Here is a 25,464-nt window from a genome sequence, read left to right as displayed (position 1 = left end):
GGAAGGATTTGTTGAATCAAATAAATTAGAAATTGGAATACAGAAAGGGGAGGTATGAGGAAGTCGGGGAAGTAAGTTATAAGAAAATAAGGGATTGAAAGTATACTTGTTCTTATTTTTGTTTGTGTGTATTTTGTTTGTCTTGTATTGTTCTGTTTTTATATAATTTTTGAAACTTTAATTAAAAAATTTTTTTTAAAAAAGAGAAAAGGACGAGCTCCTGTCATCAGATGGTTGAAACTGCGGTCAAAAGGGGCTCTTCAGTAAATAATGGTTGCCAACTAGGAATCTATCCAGGTGGAAAACAGTTCCTGCCTCAGCACCTGGGGTGAATGGCAGCTTGCCACCAGGTGAATCAATGAGCAACACCATGTCCGTATCTTGCTGCTGATACTAGACTTGCCACTTGTAAGGTGAGACCGGCAGCTGGGAGCTTTGCAATTTATTGCAGGAGGGGAGGAGCAACACTTAATGCACGTCCCCAGTCTTAACATATGGCCAGAAAGGAAGATGAGCAGCCACCACAGATCTGGCCTCACTCCTCTTTCTCCTGTAGCAATACAGCTAAGCTATCGCTGCTTGGGTGCCCACCATGAAAGCTATCAAGAAGAGCTCGGTCATCCTGGATCGGAACGGAGTCAGATGAAGCTGCGCTGCTAAAAAGACAGTTGGAAAAATATATACAGTGGTAGCTCGGGTTAAGAACTTAATTCGTTCCAGAGGTCCATTGTTAACCTGAAACTGTTCTTAACCTGAAGCACCACTTTAGCTAATAGGGTCTCCCATTGCTGCCGCGCCGCCGGAGCATGATTTCTGTTCTCATCCTGAAGCAAAGTTCTTAACCTGAAGCACTATTTCTGGGTTAGCGGAGTCTGTAACCTGAAGCGTATGTAGCCCGAGGTACCGCTGTACTAACAAAGCAGTATTCGACGGACGAAAGTATACGATGTTTGACACGATTGTGAATTGTGGACTCAGGGACGGGAATTATAAAGCGTCAAAATGGAGATGTGGAAAATATGGAAACAACAAGGAGAGGCAGTACTGAGATGTGGAGATGTGCTTCAGAGATCCAGATCGTGGGAAGCCCAAAAAATTAATAATTATAATTTGGATTATAATTTGGTCTTTTTTATTTTAGTTTTTTATTTTAATTGGAGTATTATGATTGGATATATTAATTGGATGTTTTTTATTGGAAAATCAATAAAAATGATTAAAAAAAGAAAGAAAGAAGAAGCGCTTGTTCAACAGTGGAACAGACTCCCTTGGGAACTCTCCTTCACTGGAGGTTTTTAAACAGCGGTTGGGTGGCCAGCTGTCCTGGATGATTTTAGTTGAGATTCCTGCATCGCAGGGGGTTGGACCAGATGACCCTTGGGGTCCCTTCCAACTCTACAATTCTTTAAGAAGCTAGAGAATAAAACGTGGGTAAAAAAACCCACGGAGGAACAGGGGGCAGGGAAATGATTAAATATGGAAGGAAAGCAAGCGTTAAGGCCAGGGAGGTACTTTGCCACTGCGGTCTGCAAAACAGGTGCGTGTGAAAATTGCCTGCCCTCCCTCCGCTTTCCCTGTTACCTGGCACCAGATCCCGGAAGTTTGTGCCGTCGTGTTTGCGGATCGAATCAAAGACCACCGTCCTTGCCGGCATGTTCACTCCCATGGCGAAAGTCTCAGTGGCGAAGAGGATCTGAATCAAGAACGACAGAGAAAAATGGGTGTCAAGTTGCTCCTCATGTTTGTCCCCTGCCCACTGTCAGCGTCGCCTTTGAGCTCAACCTCTGGGCTCAACCTCTTCTGCCCCGACTGGGCCAGGCGAGCTGGAAAAGCACTTCCAGAGACCTTCCACTGCAGGGAAGCAGGTCTAAGTGCAGCGGACTCACAGCTTAGAGCTGTGAGCACCAAACTCAGTGCCAAAGTCAGCAGAGCACAACAGAGTATGAACTACACCAACGACGGCTCTGAAGCATAAATTCTTTATTCTTTTACAGCTACTGCAACCTAAAAAATAAACTAGAAACTAAACACTAGACTGCGTGAGTGTTACAGTTGCTTAAGCAGTCATCTTATCTCTACACAGGTAACACTCAAGACTCCCACAGAGTCAGGCTGGAGCGGAAGAAGAGATGAGCAGAATCCATCCCCTGCTTTCTGAAAACATTGTCAGGAGATTCTTGCAACGGGAGGGGTGAAATATCCACCCCCACCCCCAACCGTTCAGTTTCTTTTAATTATTATTTTTTACATTTTCATCTCGCCTTTCCTCCAAGGAACTCAAGGTTGCATGTAGGAGGCCCCCGCCCTTTCATCCTCACCTTGTGGGCATTATTATTATTATTATTATTATTATTATTATTATTATTATTATTATTCCATTTGGCTGGTTTCCTCAGCCACTCTGGGCGGCTCCCAACAGAATATTAAAAACACAATAAAACATCAGACATTAAAAAATTCCCAATACAGAGGTGCCTTCAGGTGTCTTCTAAAAGTCAGATCGTTGTTTATTTCCTTGACATCTGGTGGGAGGGCGTTCCACGGGGCGGGCGCCACCACCGAGAAGGCCCTCTGTCTGGCTCCCTGTAACCTCACTTCTCACCGTGAAGGAACTGCCATAAGGCTCTCGGAGCTGGACCTCAGTGTCCAGGCTAGACGATGGGGGTGGAGACGCTCGTGGCCAAGCGGGAACAGAAACCTACGTCCACTTCAGGTCGCAGCAACGCTTTAAACCATCATGGCTTCCCTCCCAAAGAATCCTGGGAAATGTTAAGGGTGCAGAGCGTTGTCGGGAGACTCGCTCACAGAGCCACACCCTCCACAACCTACATCTCCCGGAATTTTTGCAGGGAAGCCATGACTGCTAAAAGCAGCATAAGACTGCGGATGTGACCTCAGTCCGAGTCTAGCACTCTTAACAGCCACACGGCGGCACCTCTCCAAAGTATAAGCTCAGAGGACTCACCTTGACAAGGCCTTTGCTGAACAGCATCTCCACCACTTCCTTTAAAATGGGGAGGATGCCGCTGTGATGCACCCCAATGCCTCGCTTCAAGAGATCCACCATATGAAGGACCTGGAAGAATAGCAACCGGGCTGTTAAAACGCTCTTAAAAAAAGACAAAGCCCGGCAGCCCCTTCCCTATTGCTCCCAGGAAGCTCGTCACCATCTTGGATTTCTCTGCTGAATGAAGCTGTCAAGAAACTCCTTGGAAATAACGTCTATACAACTCTGGCGGCCATGTTGATGCTTAGGCTTGCGAGACAACTTGGGAGTGGCGGCCATTTTGAAGTCTTAACCCAGGCCTTGGAGGGGCAGTGGCTGTTGAAATCCAAGGTGGGCCAAGTCCAAGGTGCTGGTACAGTGGTACCTCGGGTTAAGAACTTAATTCATTCTGGAGGTCTGTTCTTAACCTGAAACTGTTCTTAACCTGAGGTACCACTTTAGCTAATGGGGCCTCCCGCTGCTGCCGTGCCGCCGCTGTGCAATTTCTGTTCTCATCCTGAAGCAAAGTTCTTAACCCGAGGTACTATTTCTGGGTTAGCGGAGTCTGTAACCTGAAGCGTCTGTAACCTGAAGCATCTGTAACCCAATGTACCACTGTGGATGGGGCAAACCCCTATTCCATCTCCCAGCACCAAAAATACTTTTAACGTACAGTGGTACCTTGGTTCCCGAATGGCTTAGTTGTTGAACAAATCGGCTCCCAAATGCCAAAAACCTGGAAGTAAGTGTTCCGGTTTGCGAACGTTTTTCGGAAGCTGAATGTCCAACGTGGCTTCTGTAGCTTCTGATTGAGTGCAGGAAGCTCCTGCAGCCAATTGGAAGCCGCGCCTTGGTTTTCGAATGGTTTCGGGAGTTGAACGGACTCCCAGAATGGATTATGTTCAAGAACCAAGGTACCACTGTACAGTATAGTCCTCAGATGCCATATCAGATATTAAACTGATAAGAACAGGTGCTACCCCTGATCTTAGTCAAAAGGCCAAGAAGCAATATGAAACAGCTTTTTAAAATTCTATATTGTACATCTCCTTGGGACACATGTGGAAGGCGATGAAGCCGCTATCTAGCAGTTAAGTTGTTCCAAGGCACGGCTTTTCCTCCCTGGGCAGCGAAGCTGTTTTGAGGCCCGGTTCCCCTCAGCAACCCTAAAACTGAAGAGACACCTTCATGCCAAGAGGCCCAGCGGGCCTCGCCGCAAAGCCAACCACTCGCTGCCCCACTCTCTGACCTGAGGCAGCTGGCGGTCTGTGCCCTTCAGGCGGGAGATGCACTTCTGGAAGAAGACGTGGATCTCGCTCTTCTCGTTCGTGGTGGTCAGGTTGACGGTGGTGAGCATGGAGGCATTGTCGTCGCAGCGGTTGCGGGAGAAGGTGAAGGCCACCACGGGCAGCTGGTCCTTCTTGCGCAGCATGTCGATGAGGGAGAGCCAGATGTTCTTGTCCTGAGGGGAACGCCACAGGTCAACTTGGCTTGGGGCCTAGGCCGGCATCCTGGACTACAAGTCCCATTAGCCTCTGCCACCATGGCCACACTCACCTATCAAGGTGGCCTGCCAGGGGGTTGGGGGCTCAGGATTCCACAGGCCAAAAGGCGCCCCCACCCTTGTTTTTAAAAAGCTACGCCAAAGGAGAAGTGGCGACATTAGGTCCTAATGAACCCATTCTCCATTGCCCTTCTTGTTACAACGCACAGCAGCACTGGGTCATTTTATGTATTTATTGATGCCGGGGGGGGGGGGACACCTATTTGGTGTTTGGCAACTTTCTGACTAGTTGCAGGACCTTAGCCAGACCTAGCAGAGTAAACACAGAATCCACAGAAGCAATTGGCGACTTGGCTGCAGGCAGGATAGACGAAGCAGGAACCAGGAACTTGTAGTTAGGTGTTTATTATATACAGTGGACCATTTACAGGAACAGAACACAGATCTTTTGTTAGCTCTCTCTGACACGACTCACAACTCCTACACTGACACACAGAACTCTGAACACTGAACTAACACATTCCAGTTAGTAGGCCATTAATTATCACTCCCTTGAGAGAGCTTGACCAATCAGGGAGCTGTCTCCATGTCTCTGTTATCACCAGGCAGACTTACTCCTTCAGATTGCCTTCTGGCTGTCTGCCAAACCTTAACTGACTCTGTGTGAGTAGCTGCACGTACACAGATTCCCAACAGGCCAGCATCAAACTCCCTCCCTCCCAGGTCCGCGATGAACCTGGCCCAGCGTACCTGGCCTGCCCCAGCCCCCGGGTGCATGGGCTGCTTGGCCCCGAAGGTCTGGGAATGCTTGCTGGCCCGCTCCTTCTTGGCATCCACAGCATCGTAATACCTGGAGGATTCATTTGGATAGGGAGAAAGGGGCGAGAGGAAACACGACCAAGGCGTATAAAGTTACACATGGTGCAGGGGAAAGGGGACAGAGGTTTTTTTTCCTCTCAGAAATACTCCAAGCCATCTAGTGGAGCTGAGCATTGGACGGTCAACTTTTTTTGCTGCCTGAGGCAAAGGACAAGATGGCCACCGCTCCCAGTTCCATAGCTAAACCAGCAGCTGAATCTTACTTCAATACTGGCAACAGGACAGCACCCCTCGCCCCACCATGCCCATGGGGAGCAAGTTCGCTCAGGGCAGGCTGTGAGTGGCACATGCCAGCTCTGCCCTTCCGATGCCTTGCCACCATTCCCCCAACCATCCCTGAGCATCTGCCGCCTGAGGCAACTGCTTCACTCGGCCTACTGGCAGGGGCGGCCCCACGGAGGATTCAGGCCAGCCAAAGGAAGGATTCATTCATAAAGCACACAAAGTTTAGGGGTTTTGGACAAACTAATGGAGAGCAGCCACAGCTACCAATGGCTACTCATCATGATGGCTATATATCACAAGCCAACATCAAGGGTAAAATACCAGAGCTGTTGGGACTCGCAAGCGGGGAAAGCGGCTTTTGTGCTCAGGTATCCAAGATACCAATAGGAATCTGGTTGGACAGTAAGAGTCTGATTCATTATTATTATTATTAATAATAATAATAATAATAATAATAATAATAATAATAATAATATTTCTCACTTTATGTACGTAAGCAAAGGGTGGATAAGACATTATTCCACGGACTACAAGTAAAAAAAGAGAAAAAAGGAGGAAAGGGAATGGGGTGCCATTTTCGGCTTGTCTCAGGCAGGAAGAGAGTGTCTTGGGCTGGGGTTGGAGTAAACCTAAGGCATGGTTAACAAGCCAACCTGATGCCAGCGGTAGCCAATGCCACGCCCTCCTGACCTTCCTGGACTACAACTCCCATCATCCTCAAACGTCGGCCACACCAGCTTCCCTTCCCTGCCCTAAATGTTTTACGAGGCCACGCCCCTGCCATTTAGATGGATTAAGTGAGCCGCTTCTGGAGACAAGATCTGGGGTACCATTAAAATGCAATTATTGGGCTTATTACACTTTTGGCCACCCAGGTGGGGTGGGAGCTGCCATTTGGCTTCCCACCAGCCGCTGAGACGCTCTGCCAGCGCATCAGCCCTCACCCCTTGGTCAGGAACGTGCCGCGGGCGTCGACCAGCAGGAAGAGCTCGTTCTGCGTTTTCTGGCTGTTGCCTGTGTACAGGTAATGTTCCAGCGGGACGGGGCGCTTCAGGGTGCTGATCACGTAGATTTTCTTCCTCTTGATCCTCCTGCAAAGAGAGAAGGGTGCCCAGCATGGCTGAGTTGCAGGCTTCCTGCTTGCGGACTCTTCCCCCAGCTCACCCAAGGCACACCTCTACACGGCAGATGCTGGCATGTTAGACATGATGGTACTGCAAGGGGGAGGAGCCCTTCTTTATCCCTTCTGGGCCACCTTCCAATGGGAGACAGGCAAGCCAGGGGTGGGCGGGGCAAGGCAAAGTGGGTGGGGCAACAAATGCAGATTTTCCATTTGTACAATCAGCTGGCTTCTAGATGTGCTCACAAATACCGCTCTCCGTCTTCCGTACAGGCAAGCAAGGCAAGCAAGAGCTGTCCCAGAAACTCCAGCGGGTGCAGAATGCTGCAGCGAGGTTCCTCATGGGGTCTCTGCCATGGGAGCATATTCACCCAGTGCTTTTCCAGCTGCACTGGCTCCCGGTGGAGTACAGGGTCAGGTTCAAGGTGCTGGTTTTGACCTTTAAAGCCTTTCACGGCCTAGGACCCTCGTACCTACGGGACCACCTCTCCTGGTATGCTCCACGGAGAGCCTCAAGGTCCATAAATAGCAACACCCTAGTGGTCCCGGGTCCTAAGGAAGTTCGATTAGCTTCAACCAGAGCCAGGGCCTTTTCAACACTGGCTCCGGCCTGGTGGAACACTCTGCCTCATGAGACCAGGGCCCTGCAGGATCTGATTTCTTTCCGCAGGGCCTGTAAGACAGAATTGTTCCGCCTGGCCTTTGGCTTGGAGCCAATTTGATTCCCTGCCCCTCTTTCTTTTTTCTTTTCCTTTCTCCTCCTGCGATGAGGCTACATTTTAATATTTTAAAGTTTCGATATTTTAATGTTGTATTTTAATTTTGTCTTTAAGTTGTATTCATTCAACTTGTTTTTATTATTGCTTTTTAGCCGCCCTGAGCCCGGGCTTGGCTGGGGAGGGCGGAGTATAAATAAAAATTATTCTTATTTTTGACAGAGTTTAAGGCCGCATCCCAGCCAGCGAGAATCACTTAAGGAGGGTGTGGAGCAGTTCCCATCAAGGGTGGGACCTGGTGAGGGTGTGGGGCCTGTGAAAAGTCCCTAGGCTGCTGCTGTTGCTGAAGTTTCCCATCCCTGCTGACAGGGATGAACTTGCAATAAATTGCACCAAGCAGGTAGGAGTGACCCCATTCATTAGCAAAAACACAACCTCCACAGACTTGGCAGGATGTCAGGCCTAATGAGCACAGCATTATAGAAGAGTTTGGATTTGATATCCCCCTTTATCACTACCCGAAGGAGTCTCAAAGCGGCTAACATTCTCCTTTCCCTTCCTCCCCCACAACAAACACTCTGTGAGGTGAGTGGGGCTGAGAGACTTCAGAGAAGCGTGACTGGCCCAAGGTCACCCAGCAGCTGCATGTGGAGGAGCGGGGAAGCGAACCTGGTTCCCCAGATTACGAGTCTACCGCTCTTAACCACTATACCACACTGGCTCTCATCTTTGGTAGGTCTTGCCCCTACGAAGCAGTTGCTGAGACTGTAGGGCCCCGCTTCCCCACAGCTGCCTATGTCTCCTCCTCTCCAGGGTTCCCCCCAAGCAATCTGAGACTGCATGTCACCAACGTCTCCTCCGCCCTTTTCACGCCTCTTCTGGTCCTGGGAGACCAGTGGGGAGGGGAGCTTGTTGTATTAGGAAGGGGAGACACCTGTGCCTCTTCCCCAGCCAGACTCATCTCGGCCTCTTGGCCCCCTCTTCTCCTGTTTCAGTTTCTGTCCTTCATTCTGGACTTCTCTCTGCCAGCTCTCCTAGCTCACACCAAGCCTTGTCACCTCTTCAGCTTCCAACCATCCTCTCAGTCTTGTCCCTCTTCGCCTTCTGCCAATTGTTGTTGTCCCACCACCACTCCCCGGGCTCTGAGCCTTCTTCCTTTGGGGGTTCCCCTCTGCTCCCTCCCACCGATCCTCTGTGCCCAACCAAACATGACATTGGCTGTACCACTTACTATTTGCAGGACCGCCTCTCCTGATCTGCCCTGCAGAGGACCTTAAGGTCCATTAATAATCATAGTCTAGAGGTCCCGGGCCCTAAGGAAGTCAGACTATCCTCCACCAGGGCCAGGGCCTTCTCAGTGATGGCTCCGACCTGGTGGAATGCTCTATCCCATGAGACTAGGGCCCTGCAGGACTTAACTTCCTTCCACAGGGCCTGTAAGACAGAGCTATTCCGCCTGGCTTTCAATTTTAACTTAGCCTGATCTTTTATTCCCCTTCCTTCCTTCCCTCCCGATCCCCTTTTTATGAAGATTACCCGCTCCGGGATCCCACAGCTAATTCTCCCCTGGTCTCCTCGCTGGCCCAAATAGGACTAATTTAGCCAGCTAGCCCTTGTGATCATCTAATATATATTGGATGGATTTCCCCCCTAAATTGATTTTTGAATTCTGAATTTATTGTTATTCACGTTTTATACTGTATTTTATGCTGTTTTTTTGTTGTATCACAATTAAGTGTTTTAAATTTGTTGTTAGCCGCCCTGAGCCCGGTTTTCTGAACCGGGAAGGACAGGGTATAAATAAAATTTTATTATTATTACTATTCTTTAATTGGCCATTTATTAGGGTTTTATTATTCCATTAAAGCACTATGCTCCTTTATTCCCTCCCCAGCCCAGTCCCCTCCATCCCTCCCTCTTCCTAGAACCATAGAACTGCAGAGTTGGAAGGGACCCCCAAGGGCCATCTAGTCTAACCCCCCTGCAATGAAGGAATCGCAGCACCGTGATTTTCATTTCCGACTGCACCACTTCTTACCCTATCCAGTCAGCAAACTCCAGGGTGTTGGGAACGGTGGCACTCAACAAAATTATGTTCACGTGGTCTGGCAGCATGATGAGAACCTCCTCCCAGACAACCCCACGCTGCAAGGGAACGGAGGAAAGTTAGAAGAGCTCTGCTGCATCAGTTCCATGGCCTATCCGGTCCGGTATCCTGCTCTCACAGCAGCCGACCAGGTGCCCGTGCGATGGCTGCCAGAAGGACCTGAGTACAGCGACAAGATTCCCCCCTCCCCCCGTTTTTCCAGGTTTCGTCCAGGCCTTCGCCATCTCTATTCTGGACTGTACCAGTTCAGACTGGGACGCGGGTGGCGCTTTGGGTTAAACCACAGAGCCCAGGACTTGCCGATCAGAAGGTCGGCAGTTCGAATCCCCGCAACGGAGTGAGCTCCTGTTGCTCAGTCCCTGCTCCTGCCAACCTAGCAGTTCGAAAGCACGTCGGCGTGCAAGTAGATAAATAGGTACCACTCCAGCAGGAAGGTAAACGGCATTTCCGTGCGCTGCTCTGGTTCGATAGAAGCGGCTTAAGTCATGCTGGCCACATGACCTGGAAACTGTACGCCGGCCCCCTTGGCCAATAAAGCGAGATGAGCGCCGCAACCCCAGAGTTGTCCACGACTGGACCTAATGGTCAGGGGTCCCTTTACCTTTACCAGTTCAGAGCACAAGCGGGAGGCTGAACCCTCCCCCACAACAATGTCAAATAACTCTCCGCAAATGAAACAGTAGTACATCAGGGAGAAGGGCCGTGTAGCCAAGCAGCGGGCCACATGCTTTTGTATGCAAAAGGGCCCAGGCAGGGTGTGGTGATCAGGTGGGATTGCTATGAGGAATTATGAAAACATGGAGCAAGCCGTTGTGTCCGCAATGAAAGCATTGCGTTGAGCCATTCTGACATGATTCCTGATCAACCCAAGCCTCTGCATCTCTGCCCCATTTCTCTTGCTTGACATGTCACGTCCACAGACCGTTGCTTCACCAGGCATCCTGGGCCATAAGACAGTAGGTAACTTTGATGGAGTTTGTTAATCTTAGGGCCAGGAAATAAAGTTTCACAAGGAGGTGGTAAATACCAATCTTTCCTTGCCGTCCTTCCTTTCCTGTTTACTGCCTGTTTATGACCTCTGGGGTTTGCTAAATGCATTCCTCTTTGATTCCTGTTTTATTTACCCTAAAACATGTATGCATGCTCAAATTAGTTCTTTGTAGTTAAAACAATTTCTCTGATCTAACTTTGTCCCCACGTGGTGATTTTTTGAAATGCTCAGAGGAAATCTGATTGGTTCTTACGAACACTGTGTAAAAAGTTCTTTTGTGAATAAAACGACCTGGGCCAAGGGGTGGTGAGATTGGCACTTCCTCCCAGAGTCTTGCTGGCCAAGCCTCGTGTCTATTTTATTAATCAGGGTCCACTCCTTTCTTCGCCTTCAGAACGCAAACCCCGCCCCCCCCCGTTTTTCCAGGTTCCGTCCAGGCCTTCGCCATCTCTATTCTGGACTGTACCAGTTCAGAGCACAAGCAGGAGGCTGAACCCTTCCCCAACACCATGTCAAACAACTCTCCGAAAATGGAACAGTAGTACATCAAGGAGAAGGGCTGTGTAGCCAAGCAGCAGGCCACATGCTTTTGTAGAAGAGTTTGGATTTGATATCCTGCCTTTCACTCCCTTTAAGGAGTCTCAAAGCGGCTAACATTCTCCTTTCCCTTCCTCCCCCACAACAAACACTCTGTGAGGTGAGTGGGGCTGAGAGACTTCAGAGAAGTGGGACTGGCCCAAGGTCACCCAGCAGCTGCAGGTGGAGGAGCGGGGAAGTGAACCCGGTTCACCAGATTACGAGTCCACCGCTCTTAACCACTACACCACACTGGCTCTTGTATGCAAAGGGGCCCAGGCAGGGTTAGAAGAAGCCACATCAGAAACCCTGAAGAGCCACTTCCAGCCAACGCAGACAATAACAAGCTAGAAGGAGCAATTCTCAGATGAAGAACAAGGCAGCTACCTATGTTTCTAGGAAAGCTGAGGATGGGGAGAGGAGCTGTAGGCTCTGATTTGGGTGCAGAATGCAGTCCCTGGTAGCAGGTCCCAGGTTCAGTTCATGGCATCTGCAGGCAGGGCTGGGAAAGACCTCAGACCCGGGAAAGCTGCTGCCGGCCTGTGCAGACAATACTGCCTCGGCTTGGTACGAGGCGGATGCTGATGTTCCAAGCCCTGCTCCCCTTGGCGTGCGCATCTCCTCACCTCTGAGTCGTTGATGTAATGCACCTCATCAAAGATCACCCACTCCAAGTCTCTGAGGACATCCGAGCCGTTATAGAGCATTGACCTGAGGGTTTTTGGAAAGAGAAAGGGATATTGCCTGCCCAACAGCGGAACAAGGGCTGGTCGGACCGTAGAATCATAGAATGGTAGCGTTGGAAAGGACCCCCCCCGAGGGTCATCTAGTCCAACCACCTGCAATGCAAGAATCTCAACTCAAGCATCCCTGATGGACGACCATCCAACCTCTGCTTAAAAATCTCCAAGGAAGGAGAGTCCACAGCCTCCCGAGGGAAGCCCATTCCACGGACCAGATTTTGGGCACCATTAGAAAAAGGCAGAAAATGGTTGATATTTAATGATAATGGTAATCATACGTTCCCGAGAACAATTCAAAGTGTTGGTGCTGACCTTTAAAGCCCTAAACGGCCTCGGTCCAGTATACCTGAAGGAGCGTCTCCAACCCCATCGTCCAGCCTGGACACAGAGGTCCAGCTCCGAGGGCCTTCTGGTGGTTTCCTCACTGTGAGAAGCCAAGTTATAGGGAACCAGGCAGAGGGCCTTCTTGGTAGTGGCACCCGCCCTGTGGAACGCCCTCCCACCAGATGTCAAAGAGAAGAACAACTACCAGACTTTTAGAAGACATCTGAAGGCAGGCCTGCTTAGGGAAGCTTTTAATGTTTAACAGACCACTGTATTTTAATATTTTGTTGGAAGCTGCCCAGAGTGGCTGGGGAAGCCCAGCCAGATGGGCAGAGTATAAAGAATAAATTATTATTATTATTATTATTATTATTATTATTATTATTAGGATCTAAAGAGTGACATTTGTCTTTTCCAAGAGCTCCTTTTAAACCAAGGATTGCCAGCATTTCAGGGCACATTTAGAAACCCCTCCCTATTTATACCCCAAATCCTCACCGAAGGATCTCAGTCGTCATGATGAGGCACGAGGCATCCGGATGGAGCTGAACGTCCCCCGTCAACAACCCCACGTCCCCAAAGGTGTTCTTGAAATCCCGAAACTTCTGGTTGGAAAGAGCTTTGATTGGGGAAGTGTAGATGGTGCTGCAGAAGGAGCCAGGGTAGAAAATAAAGAGTTTTAGAAGTTCCAAAGGAGGGGACTGTGGACTCCAGCATACCCAATAGGTACCACTCCGGCGGGAAGGTAAACAGCGTTTCCATGCGCTGCTCTGGTTTGCCAGAAGCAGCTTAGTCATGCTGGCCACATGACCCGGAAGCTGTACACCGGCTCCCTCGGCCAGTAAAGCGAGATGAGCGCCGCAACCCCAGAGTCAGCCACGACTGGACCTAATGGTCAGGGGTCCCTTTACCTTTACCTTTACTAGGTAATCATAGGCAATTGCCTACGTGAGTCAATAAAAACAGCTCAACCCTAGCAGGTTCAATACAGTGGTACCTCGGGTTACATACGCTTCGGGTTACATACGCTTCAGGTTACAGACTCTGCTAACCCAGAAATAGTGCTTCAGGTTAAGAACTTTGCTTCAGGATGAGAACAGAAGTCGCACGGCGGCAGCGGGAGGCCCCATTAGCTAAAGTGGTGCTTCAGGTTAAGAACAGTTTCAGGTTAAGAACGGACCTCCAGAACGAATTAAGTTCTTAACCCGAGGTACCACTGTATTTTACATAACAGTGTTCATTTGGGCATGGAGGGCAGCTAAACACTGTAAGAGCTACTGTGGTATAGTGGTTAGTGTCAGACTACAACCTGGGAGACAAGGGTTCAAATCCCCCCTCTGCCATGGAGCTCGCTGAGCAACCACGGTCCAGTCGCTACCTCTCCGCCTGACCTACCTCACAGGGTTGTTGTGAGGAAAACTACATACTTCTCCTCCTCAAGCTTCTTGGAGAAAAGGTGGGGTACAAATGTTAATTATTATCATTCATAACAGGCACTCTCACCGTGTCATGTGCTTCTGGGACAGAGCAATGGCGTATTCCGCCACCACGGTCTTTCCGGCAGAGGTGTGGGCAGCGACAAACACGGAGTCGTGCTTCTCCAAGTGAAGAATCGCCTGCTTCTGGAAAACGTCTGGCTCAAAAGGCCACTGAGGAGTGGGGAGAAAGAGAGAGGAAGTCACACAGGGGGCGGGAGTTTAGCGTCATCAGTCCTTGGCCCCACCCCCATCGCTCAGCCCAGACACTGAGGTCCAGCGCCGAGGGCCTTCTGGCGGTTCCCTCATTGCGAGAAGTGAGGTTACAGGGAACCAGGCAGAGGGCCTTCTCGGTAGTGGCACCCGCCCTGTGGAACGCCCTCCCTTCAGATGTGAAGGAAATAAGCAGCTATCTTATCTTTAAAAGACATCTGAAGGCAGCCCTGCTTAGGGATGTTTAGGGAAGTGTTTAATATTTAATGCCGTATTGTTTTTAACACTCGATTGGGAGCCGCCCAGAGTGGTTGGGGAAACTCAGCCAGATGGGCGGGGTATACATAATAAATTATTATTATTATTATTATTATTATTATTATTATTATTATTATTATTATTACAGTGGTGCCTCGCAAGACGAAATTAATTCGTTCCACGAATTTTTTCGTCTAGCGAATTTTTCATCTTGCGAAGCACGAAATCCCATAGGAATGCATTGAAAATCAATTAATGCATTCCTATGGTAAAAAAAAGTCCAAACAAAGCCAAATTTGGTACAACAAGAGTTTATTAAGTGCTCTTTAAAGTCACACATACTGTAAAGAGCATTTCAAAATTCAAACCCAGAATTTTTTTAAAAAAACAGCAGTGGCCCAATGGTCACAGAAAATCATAAAAATGCAGAAAAAAACACACAAGCTTCCAGATTCTTGCAAACCCCTCCCCAACACCAAGTCCTTGAATTCCAAACACCCCAACCCAAAATCCAACCCCCCCAAAAAAAGTTTTAAAAGCTTAACTTACCAAATGGCTGCAAAAGAAGTTTTGGAAAAGCTTCAAAAATCACCAAAGTCTTTAAAAACCTCAAAAAAGGCTACTATGTACACTGCGTTCTATGAGTTGCTCCTCGAAGTCAAGTCGCAACTGTATTAACGGTGTTAAGAAAAAGGAAACAAACTTGCAAGACGTTTTCGTCTTGCGAAGCAAGCCCATAGGGAAATTCGTCTTGCGAAGCAGCTCAAAAAACGGAAAACCCTTTCGTCTAGCGAGTTTTCCGTCTTGCGAGGCATTCGTCTTGCGGGGCACCACTGTATTATTAGCCCCACCTTTCCTCTCCCCGCTTGGCCCTCTGAGCTGCCATCGTACCTTGAAAGCTGGATCAGGAATTCGCTTGTAGAAGTCGTCCACGGGGGAGCTGACGTCCACTGGGATGGCCCACTGCTCTTTGGGGGGCTCGGAAGCCGCAGCAGGGGCTGGAGCAGTCTGTGGGGCTGATTTAGGGGCAGGCGTCACCTCCTGAGAGGAAGGCAAAGAGGAGACAGGCAGCGTAAGGGAAGCCAAGGATGGGAAAAGGGAACCCTCCACCCACCCGCAGACCCAATAAAAAGGGAGGGTTGTATACCAATGCTGGTTCTATTCAGAGCCACCATATCCAGTAGCCTTGTCCTTCCTTTTGTCTGAATTTGCCTAGAGCAGCTTTGGCTCCTGGGCGGCAGCGCCCTTCGCAGTTCTTTCCCAGGCCAGAAGCCTGCCGCATCTTCTGCCAGTCTTCCCTCACCTCTATAGTGTTGTAAATAAAAATATGCCCTTTTCCCTTATGGGGTATCCAAGAGCCCATATAGAGTCCTTACATAGGTTCCCTATTGGTAGGAGAAAATAACAGAGGCCAACCAGAGAATATTGAGAAGCAAAGCAGCTAGTAAGCTTGATCTTTATTGATCTGTTGCAACAGGGTGCTCCCCTCACCCGCAGGAAAGGAGGAGGACCCACAAAAATGCTGTGCAAGGGCTTATAAAGACTTTTGAAATTCCCATCCTGTAGATCAAGACCACCCCCAGAAACATTATACATACATTACAGAAGGGGTGTAACCTAAGACCACCCCTCAGATACATCACAGAAAAGGTGGTCTTAAACAGAACATTTGCATGTTGTTTTTCTCCTGTCGCTTGTTTATTTCCTGTCTGGCAGGTTACTTGATTGGATTGCCTGAGGAGCCTGGCCAGTCTTTTGTAATGATAAGACTCACACCCTTATTCAAACACATCAACATACCCTTAAGACAGGATTTGTGAAGGAAAAGACAATGGGGAGGTTTTTCCACTTTGACCATGCAGAGAAACATTTGCTCAGTTTAGGAATCAAAAATGGCTTCAGGTCAGTCTTCCTGTGCTGATCTATGTACGTGCCGTTATGAACATTACCATATATCTAGACCTCAAAATTCCTATCACAATAGACAGAGAAACCCACATGCCTGGGCACCTGCCAACATTGCCCCAAGATCCTTCCGTCCCTCTCCGCATGCAGGTGGCCCTACCTTAAGCACCAGCTCCTCCAGGCTGTTTGTTCTCTGCAGCGGCGCCGGTTCTGCAGGGGGCGCCTCCTCTCCCTTCGCCCCTTTCCCCTTCTTCGTCCTCTTCCTCCCTTCCTCGGCCTTCTCCTTCCCTTCTTCGTCGCTGGAGGCTCCCAGCTCAAAGGTGTCCAGGGCCCCCAGCAGGTGGGTCAAGTTCAGCAACCCTGGGGAGGCCTTGAGCTCTGACGTGGGGGGCGAGACACAAAAGCAAGATAGGTTTCGGCAGGGGTGGGGAGAGCAGCTTTTGGGCTCAGTAATCCAAGGAAAAGTTTGCAACTGGCGCAGTGGAAAATATGCCATGGAAATGTGTGTTTCATGCGAGGGCAAATCTCTCTACAAGGCTTGCTATGGTCTTTCAGCTCATGTTAGGGCAGAGACAGTGACTGGGCCAAGCTCCAAGGGAGATGGGGGATTTGAACCCAGATCTCCAAGGTCCTACCTCAATGCTCTTATTGCTTTTGTTTCTTTGTATATCACCCTTTACCCAAAGATCTCAGAGCGGTTCACAGCATACAGTATATAAATATAAAACTCATAATCAAAACAAAACAAAACAATAACCCCCTTCCCCAAACATGTATAAAAGGATATACAGGATGTTTAGCCAGAGACCTGGTTGAAAAGGAACATTTTCGCCTGGCGCCTAAAGGTGTATAATGAAGGCACCAGGCGAGTCTCCCTGGGGAGAGCATTCCACAAACAGGGAGCCACCACAGAAAAGGCCCTTTCTCATGTTGCCAACCTCCAGACCTCATGTGGAGGAGGCACACAAAGAAGGGCCTCAAATGATGTTCTCAGGTCTGGGTAGGTTCATTTGGAGAGAGGTGCTCTTGCCCCAGGGTAGCATTACAGAAGCTGCTAGACGACAGTTATCATCATCTCTGACCACTGGGCCATACCAGAAGGGGCTGATGGGAACTGGAAGTCCAACAACATCCAGAGAGCGCCATGCTAGCTGCCCTTGTTCTAACCACTACATCACACTGTCTCCCAGCCCCCAAGCCAGCCTCCCCACCAGTCCTAATCATCTCTCTACCGGAAATGAGGTTACCTTGTCTGGTGAACTCCACCCCCTTCTTCCAGCCTGGTGGGACCGTCAGCAAATCTGAGGGAAGAAAGAAAAAGCAGGAAGGGACATGGGCTTGAAGACAGGTGCCACGTATCAACAGTGAGCCCTGAGAGAGGAGAGAGGCCCCAGAATCTGCAGGGATTGTCCTTATTTTTATTGATCTTATGTCAACTGTGCTGCTGGCCTTTCCATCTGAAGAGTGGGCTTAAAAAACGACTTCAACACATCATAATTCGCACTCGGTGCCTGTTATTTCACCACTCTAGCCTTACTAAAGGTAAAGGTAAAGGGACCCCTGACCATTAGGTCCAGTCATGACTGACTCTGGGGTTGCGGCACTCATCTCTCTTTACTGGCCGAGGGAGCCGGCGTACAGCTTCCGGGTCATGTGGCCAGCATGACTAAGCTGCTTCTGGCAAACCAGAGCAGCGCACGGAAACACCGTTTACCTTCCCGCCGGAGCGGTACCTCTTTATCTACTTGCACTTTGATGTGCTTTTGAACTGCTAGGTTGGCAGGAGCAGGGACCGAGCAACGGGAGCTCACCCCGTCACGGGGATTCGAACCGCCAACCTTCTGATCGGCAAGTCCTAGGCTCTGTGGTTTAACCCACAGTGCCACCTGCGTCCCTTCTAGCCTTACTAGGGTGATGTTTTTTGCTATCAAAGGCCACCTGGTTGTGATTTCAAGAAGAGGCAACCCCATAGCCCACCATGTTCTCTCCCTATCTTCCCACCCTACATAAATACAGCAACGTCTTCAAGCCTCACCAAGGCTGCTGCAGAGGACACATGGCATTAACAACAGCAACCCAGAACCAGCTGGGATCTTAAGAGAAGGTGCACCATTGCAGCTATTGCCTAGAACAGATCCAAGTACCGTTCTCAAAATCAATGTCCTCTTCCTGGTCTTCTTGAGTCTTGATCTGTTCAAGGCTGGGTTCGTCCATCCCACCTAGAGAGAGGTTGAGTTAAAACAATGCACTGCGGGCAATTAAGAGCAAAGCAGCATGCATGGCAATAATTCTGCAGTCAGAAGACTCAGAATTCTGCAACTGAATTGCACAGTAGGGCTGGGCGATATATTGATATATCGCCAAAAACTGGTTTGAAATGCATATTGTGATAGTGTAACCAGCAATATACTGCAAATCATGACTCTGTGTGTGTGTGTGCTATGCAAAAATCACAATGCGGGGAAAACCGTGAAGCCAGCTGTCAGGGAACTGCCATCAGGGCCGGAGGGAGAGAGCGGGCTCCGGAGGGGTTCCAGAGAGCGTCCCGGGATGGGGAGAGGCAGCCCATCTTCTGGGGAAGGGAATCAGCGTAGCACCAGTGGAGAAGGGGGGCAGGTGGGGGAATCGGCAAGGCGGTCCCATGACTCCGTGCCGGGGACCAGCGGGGAGAGTAGGGGTCCTCCACTGCCCACACCCTCCTGGCGCAGAAGGCTTCCACGCAGGGAGAGTAGGCGGAGACTAGGCGTCAAAGAGCTTCTTTGCTGGAAGAAGTTCAAGAAACGCCCACTGACGGATTCTGCCAGCGATTGAGACAGCCACGGGCGAGTGGCTGTCCGGACAGAAAAGGTTCACTCAGACAACCCAGCCAGGTGTGGCACCGGTTTACGCACGAGCAACCCCTAGAACCATTACACCAGCCAATGCTTCTCTCGATTCCTGCAGTCCCTGTCAAGTTTGTTGGCACAGCTTTCTCCTGACTCCTACACAGAATAGCGAATCACTGTTAGAATTCCTGCTACATGATTGCAGTCACAGGATTGTCGTCTATCACATGACGGTGTATGTTTTGACTCCACAGAGTGGGAAGTGACGGAGACAGGATGTTTGTGTTACTGTGTGCTGTTAAGTGGGACTATTGTCCTTTGTTCTTTCTCTTAGCTAGAGAGAGAGGGAGCCATGTTGCAGTGCTCTGTGTATGTTTATATGTAAATAAAGTAGATTAGCCAAAATGCTGAGTTGCTGAAGTCTGTTACGCAAACTGCGAAGACTCTGTGGATCCCTAAGTGTGCCGATGTCTGTTGGCATCGGTCGCTGTGATGTTTGGAGAGAAGAAAGCTTTTGAAGCTCCCGAACGATCGACCAGGAGGAGAGAACATGCCAGTCGGGCATGTGTCTCTGCCAGGGTCCTACTCGAGTGTAGGCTGAACTCCTGACAACCACAAGAGCAGGTGCTGGCAAAAATCATGATGCGGGGGGGGGACGGGACCCTCCTCCCATCATCTCTGACCCACTGGCCTTGCTGGCTGGGGCTGATGGGATGATTCTAAGCCCTGGCGTAAGACTGTAGTGCCAGTTCCCCACACCAGGCAGCACAAACAGGAGACCCGTACCTGGCCAGAAGGGGTAATTGGTAGCGCTGCCTCGGAGAGCCTCTACTGGGGGACCGGGTGCTCGTTGGAAGGAAAGAGAATTTTTGGCCGACAAGCCCATGTTGTCCACAAGTGCCTGAAATGGAAGGGGGAGCAGTGTCAAGACCAAAAGGTGCATGGCCAGTTCCCCGCTCTCCCAACAATTCTTAAATGACTGTATTCTCAATTCAAGACAGCAAGTACAGTGGTACCTCGGGTTACATGTGCTTCAGGTTACATACGCTTCAGGTTACTGACTCAGCTAACCCAGAAATAGTGCTTCAGGTTAAGAACTTTGCTTCAGGATGAGAACAGAAATTGGGCTCCGGCAGCGTAGTGGCAGCGGGAGGCCCCATTAGCTAAAGTGGTGCTTCAGGTTAAGAACAGTTTCAGGTTAAGTACGGCCCTCTGGATCGAATTAAGTACTTAACCCGAGGTACCACTGTATACAGGTGTCCTCCCCACTGATGCAGTGGGTTATGTTCCAGGGTCCCATGCGCATAAGTGAAAATGGCATTAGGTGGGAAGCACCCTCTGAAAAGCCCCTAAAATGCCAGCTTTCTCCTGCTTTTGTCACCTGTTAGGCGGGAAGGCTGAACCGCCAAAACATAGCCCCGCTACACCTCTGGTCTCGTTGGGGTTTCCTCCGTCATCAGTGATGTCACAAAGATGCCACACGGACTCTCCAGCTCTCTCTCGTCATTTCCTGGTTTGAATCTATCTATTTATTTCCCTGCGCTGCACATATACCTGGTCACGGGCGGGGGCGGGTAAAGGTAAAAGGTAAAGGACCCCTGGTTAAGTCCAGTCAAAGGTGACTATGGGGTTGCAGCGCTCATCTCACTTTTCAGGCCGGAGGAGCCAGCGTTTGTCCACAGACAGCTTTCTGGGTCATGTGGCCAGCAGGACTAAACTGCTTCTGGCGCAACAGAACACCGTGATGGAAACCAGAGCGCATGAAAACGCCGTTTACTTTCCCGCTGCAGCGGTACCTATTTATCTACTTGCACCAGCGTACTTTCGAACTGCTAGGCTGGCAGGAGCTGGGACAGAGCAATGGGCGCTCACCCTGTCGCAGGGATTCGAACCGCCGATCTTCTGATCGGCAAGCCCAAGAGGCTCAGTGGTTTAGACCACAGCACCTGTATCTAGCTGCAAGAGGAGCAAAATGCTCAAGCGGTCGTTTAAGCTTGCAATCCTTCCTTGGAGCAACAGGGGGCCGGGGTGGGCGGCAGAACGGGACATGTACCAGAGCCTGGCTGCTACCATGGAGGTGTCCAGAGATTTAGCACAAAGGTGGGGGGAACATGTGGCTTGGCACAGGTCCCCAATTTGGCCCGCGAGACTGCTTTCCCCAAACTACCCCACACCCGCCTTCCACCAGGTATGTTAGCCCTGGTTGGCTGAAGCATACTGAACCACCCACCCGCCCCAACAAGGCGGGAAACCCCTTTCTGCCCAAGGAACGCACTCACTTCAGGACAACAACGCAGTGGGTGGGGCCAGGTAAAAAAGAGGGCGGAGCAATGAGTGTGCATTTGATCTTCCTACAGCAGGCTAGTTTTCGCACACGGCTCACATGCCCTTCTCTAGCCTTCTCACGGGCAAGAGTTTAAGAACCAATTCCAGCAAGTCGAAAACACTCAGGGGGGTGCAAAGCAGGGCTGGTTAGGGGGTGTGGGGAAAGTTATGAGGGCCAGGCAGAGAGTGCCGGAAGGCCACCTTGAGTCCCTAGCCCTACGACTCCCAACCCTTGCCTGACAAAATGATATTCTGGGGGGAACACAGTTCCTCACCTCTCTGAAGCCCAGCAGCTCTCCTGTGGTGGGGTTGCGCTCAGCCTGAAGCGTGGAATGCACGGGGGTGACGTCCACCTCAAAGAGCGACTGGATGTCTTTCTCGCGGGGCCAGAACCTTCCTCGAGAAAGTAGGCAGGATTATGGGTTTTTTTGAAAAAAACAAGACCAAAAACATTCCCAGATCCCACACCACCAAAACTGCTGCCCCAACCAGAGAACACACGAGTAACTGTGTCCTCTTTTGCTCCTTTCTGGAAGGAGAGACCTCAGTTTAACACAAGGGAGAGATGGCTCCGCGGCCGCAGAGAACCTCACCTGTGAGACCTTTCGAAGTGGTGGATGGGAAGCCAGTCTGGGCTGCTGAGGAAGCGCTGCTCCAGTTCAGAGGCCAGATCCTCAGCGTGAGGGGGCAACCCGTGAGGCAGCTGCAAGGTGGGATGGGGGGAAAAGGTGCAAGTGTCATTCTTAGATACCAGCGTCTATGCAGCCAAGGTAACTTGCAGTCCCCAAATGGGTCACATCCTGATGCAAAACAGGTCGTACCCTTGCAGCCACCACGATTACGCTCTCAAAGACTGGTCAGACGTTTTAAGTCACAAAACGTCATCGAAAAGATGGGCGGGAGGGAGAGAAAAGAGACTGGCATATATGGGGGGGGGGTTAAACTTTTTTTTTAATTGCTTGACGTTTCACTTGATTGGTTGGTTGCCGTAATTGACCAGCCTCCACTGAGCAAACAACGAAATGAAGAGGGGAAACAATGCAACAAACCGAAATGCTAGAATTCACGTTACAAGAAGGGAGATTCCGACTCAACGTAAGGAAGAACTTTCTGACAGCAAGAGGTTTTTGACAGTGGAACAGTCTCCCTCGGGAGGCTGTGGATTCTCCTCCTTTGGAGGTTTTTAAGCAGAGGTTGTGTGGCCCCATGTCGTGTATGATCTAGTTGAGATTCCTGCATTGCAGGGGGTTGGACTAGATGACCCTTGGGGTCCTGTCCAACTCTATAATTCTACAATTCTATGAATTCAACTTCTTGCATTTGGATCCCACTTTTATTCTGTCATAGCATGAGGTTCCCAGGAGGCCACTCATTCAGTTACTGATCAGACCTGGGCCTACTTTGGCTGCCTCACCTGAAGGAGCCAGTGGCTGCTTTAAAAATTTTTTTTAATGGTTTTCCAGAATTTCAAGACGTGCAGCTGGTGGCTGCTTATTGTTGTTTAGTCGTTTAGTCGTGTCCGTCTCTTCGTGACCCCATGGACCAGAGAACGCCAGGCACTCCTGTCTTCCACTGCCTCCCACAGTTTGGTCAAACTCATGTTCGTAGCTTTGAGAACACTGTCCAACCATCTCGTCCTCTGTCGTCCCCTTCTCCTTGTGCCCTCCATCTTTCCCAACATCAGGGTCTTTTCCAGGGAGTCTTCTCTTCTCATGAGCTGGCCAAAGTATTGGAGCCTCAGCTTCAGGATCTGTCCTTCCAGTGAGCACTCAGGGCTGATTTCCTTCAGAATGGAGAGGTTTGATCTTCTTGCAGTCCATGGGACTCTCAGGAGTCTCCTCCAGCACCATAATTCAAAAGTATCAATTCTTCGGCGATCAGCCTTCTTTATGGTCCAGCTCTCATTTCCATACATCACTACTGGGAAAACCATAGCTTTAACTATACGGACCTTTGTTGGCAAGGTGATGTATTACCATTAAGAAAATTCCTCTCTCGTTCCAGGGTTGGAAAGGGGCACTCCTTACCGTGGTTAGCGGGAATCTGTCTCCATGAGGCCCTTCCTCTTGGGTGATGAGCTCAAAACGGCCGGCACATCCAACCTCCAGAATGGAGAGGGGTAACTCCAGAGGCCCCCTGGGGGGCAGGACTAGCAGGGAACAAGGAGATAAGGACATTTTGAAATTCACCATCCCATTTTCAGTCGCTACTCCCACTGACCCCAGTGTAACTTTCAAAGAACCATAAGGCTGAAAGGGACCTCAGAGGTCATTGGCAACTTACAGCATGCTGGTTTGAGGGATCATTTCTTCATATTATTATGAAATATCAATAAATATATTTTCACACACACCCCAAAAAAGAATGCAACTACAGGACCCTGAATTATGGCTATCCATCCTTTGCTTAAATTACCTCCAGGAAAGGCAAAGTTTACTGATGCAAAGGTCAGATTCCTTTGGTTTTATTTGACGAAAAAGATGTGTGCCACTTTTCCAAACAAGCTCAGAAGCATCTCCAGCAATAAAAGCCCATTAGGACATACAATATTTCAACAAAACCATATAACAGTATCTTATTATCATCTGTTTTATTATCTGGCTTATTGTTTTACGACCTATTATAAACATCCCTCGTGATTTGTTGTTGTTGTTGGCATCTATCTCTCTTGAGAGACAATGGAGTCATAGCTGTCAACTTTTCCCTTTTCTTGCGAGGGATCCTATTCGGAATAAGGGAATTTCCCTTTAAAAAAGGGAAACGTTGACAACTATGAATGGAGTGCACTTCTCAAGGTGAAAGGCGTCATGAAAAGGGGCAGAACGGGGCAGAACTGAGGAAAGTGGGCTTATGTTTGTTCTGCCAATGCACGCAGGGGTCCAGAACAGAACCCTGGCACAAAACGAGGATTGTCTGTACTAGATAACTAGTTTTTCATAACTTTGCTTTTATCTGTGTTTTATTGATCGTTATTACTTTATTCACGTTACTTAAAATATTCTTTCTTTTCTCTCTCCAAAAAAATTTAATAAATTAATAATGGCCTTATATAAGCATGAGCAAATATAACTAATTTTTACTTTCCCTCAACTTTTCTCCATTTTCAGTTGGCTATGTAGCTTTCAAGACCTGGTGCCTGAGCTTGCTCAGTTTTCCCTTCTGTGCTGTGTCTTTTTGTTGTTGTAAGCCTGCATGGAAAGAACCGTCTTTGTTTTAAATCTGTGTACAGCACAAAGCAATTTTTATTACTTATTTTTCTGCTCTGCTTTCGTTTAGACCACATCAGTGCGGCCGGGGGGGGGGGGCAGGGAGGAGGGAGCCTTGTCGTCTGGGCAGCCCAGGACCTCCATTCACACTGCCCAGGCTGGCGCCCCAGGGAGGTCACTTTGGTGCTGCAATTGAAGCAAAAAACAACGCTGGAGGCAGCAGTTATGAGTTCCCGGGCGCTGTGATTCTCCAGAGGTTTGAATACACGCCATTGTCTCGAGACAGATGGATGCCAACAATTCATTTCATAAAAATTACACACCACTTGACTGTTAAAAAACAACAACCCTCTTCAGGTTTACAAATGATAAAACAGTAATATTGAGGGGAAATTCACAACCCTCCTTTAAAACATACGAAAGCTGAAATACTTTTTTTTAAAAAAGAGGCTAAAATTGCTCCAGCTTTTTAAGCATCTGGGCAAGGCTTGATCTAAACAGGACTTTCAGCAGCCTCCGAAAAGACCCCGTCGAAGGCGCCTGCTTGATCTCAAGTGGCAGGGAGTTCCAAAGGGGAGGCGCTGCCAAAGTTCTCTCACCTATCCTCTCCATCTCCATCGCCACTTCCACAGCTCGCCCAGGGGCGTGGCCAAACCCTAACCCGGAAGTGCTCCTTCAAGACCAACCTGGTGAGGGCGGAAGCTTCGGCCACACGGCTGAAAGCAACTCCGAAGGCAGGGAGGAGGCGTTGCTACTCGGCCGGGCGGAAGCCGCTGAAAAGCGGAAGCGAGCGACGACGCGGACACGGGATTGGTCGAATGCCCGTCAGAGGCGGAGCGCCCGCTTGGAAGAAGGCGGAAGCAGCCGTTGGAAGAGCAGCCGGGGTCCGCTTGGTTCCATTTCCTACCCAGGCGGTGCCCGCTCACTGTTGCCCAATGGCGGCGCGGCATGCAAATTGCAAACGTCTAGTCGCTTGCGTCGCACGCATGCTCAAACTGTTCGCGTTTCGAACGTTCCCGCCAATGAGCGGCCGATATGTAAATCGCTCCCTAAACGCGGGCGGGTGCTCTCCTTTCATCGTGGGCG

At 49.7% G+C, this 25,464-nt stretch overlaps 1 protein-coding gene across 2 annotated transcripts in view; it reads right to left on the bottom strand.

The window, feature by feature from the left end:
* SKIC2 (SKI2 subunit of superkiller complex) overlaps positions 1-25,394 on the bottom strand; it is a 48,309-nt gene extending 22,915 nt beyond the window's left edge. Inside the window, exons 1-18 of one of the 2 annotated variants that reach the window (XM_083600438.1) lie at positions 24,978-25,394; positions 23,200-23,321; positions 21,766-21,875; positions 21,448-21,565; positions 19,634-19,748; positions 18,167-18,241; positions 17,270-17,323; positions 16,183-16,400; positions 15,009-15,158; positions 13,675-13,820; positions 12,670-12,816; positions 11,731-11,815; positions 9,469-9,575; positions 6,539-6,685; positions 5,241-5,340; positions 4,236-4,448; positions 2,966-3,076; positions 1,582-1,693 (exon numbers count right to left, since the gene is read on the bottom strand). In XM_083600438.1, coding sequence (XP_083456564.1) covers positions 1,582-1,693; positions 2,966-3,076; positions 4,236-4,448; positions 5,241-5,340; positions 6,539-6,685; positions 9,469-9,575; positions 11,731-11,815; positions 12,670-12,816; positions 13,675-13,820; positions 15,009-15,158; positions 16,183-16,400; positions 17,270-17,323; positions 18,167-18,241; positions 19,634-19,748; positions 21,448-21,565; positions 21,766-21,875; positions 23,200-23,321; positions 24,978-24,996 — 2,149 coding nt within the window. In that variant the 5' untranslated portion in view covers positions 24,997-25,394. Of the gene's footprint in view, positions 1-1,581; positions 1,694-2,965; positions 3,077-4,235; positions 4,449-5,240; positions 5,341-6,538; positions 6,686-9,468; positions 9,576-11,730; positions 11,816-12,669; positions 12,817-13,674; positions 13,821-15,008; positions 15,159-16,182; positions 16,401-17,269; positions 17,394-17,999; positions 18,242-19,633; positions 19,749-21,447; positions 21,566-21,765; positions 21,876-23,199; positions 23,322-24,977 lie in introns of those variants that run through there. The other variant, XM_083600439.1, reaches the window with a different exon arrangement.
* Positions 25,395-25,464: the final 70 nt, after the last annotated feature.

This window comes from Podarcis filfolensis (assembly GCF_964270895.1).
Source record: "Podarcis filfolensis genome assembly, chromosome: 2".
Classification (NCBI taxonomy): Eukaryota; Metazoa; Chordata; class Lepidosauria; order Squamata; family Lacertidae; genus Podarcis; species Podarcis filfolensis.
Note: the sequence above shows the minus strand (reverse complement) of the source record. Positions and strands in the feature narration are given on the sequence as shown.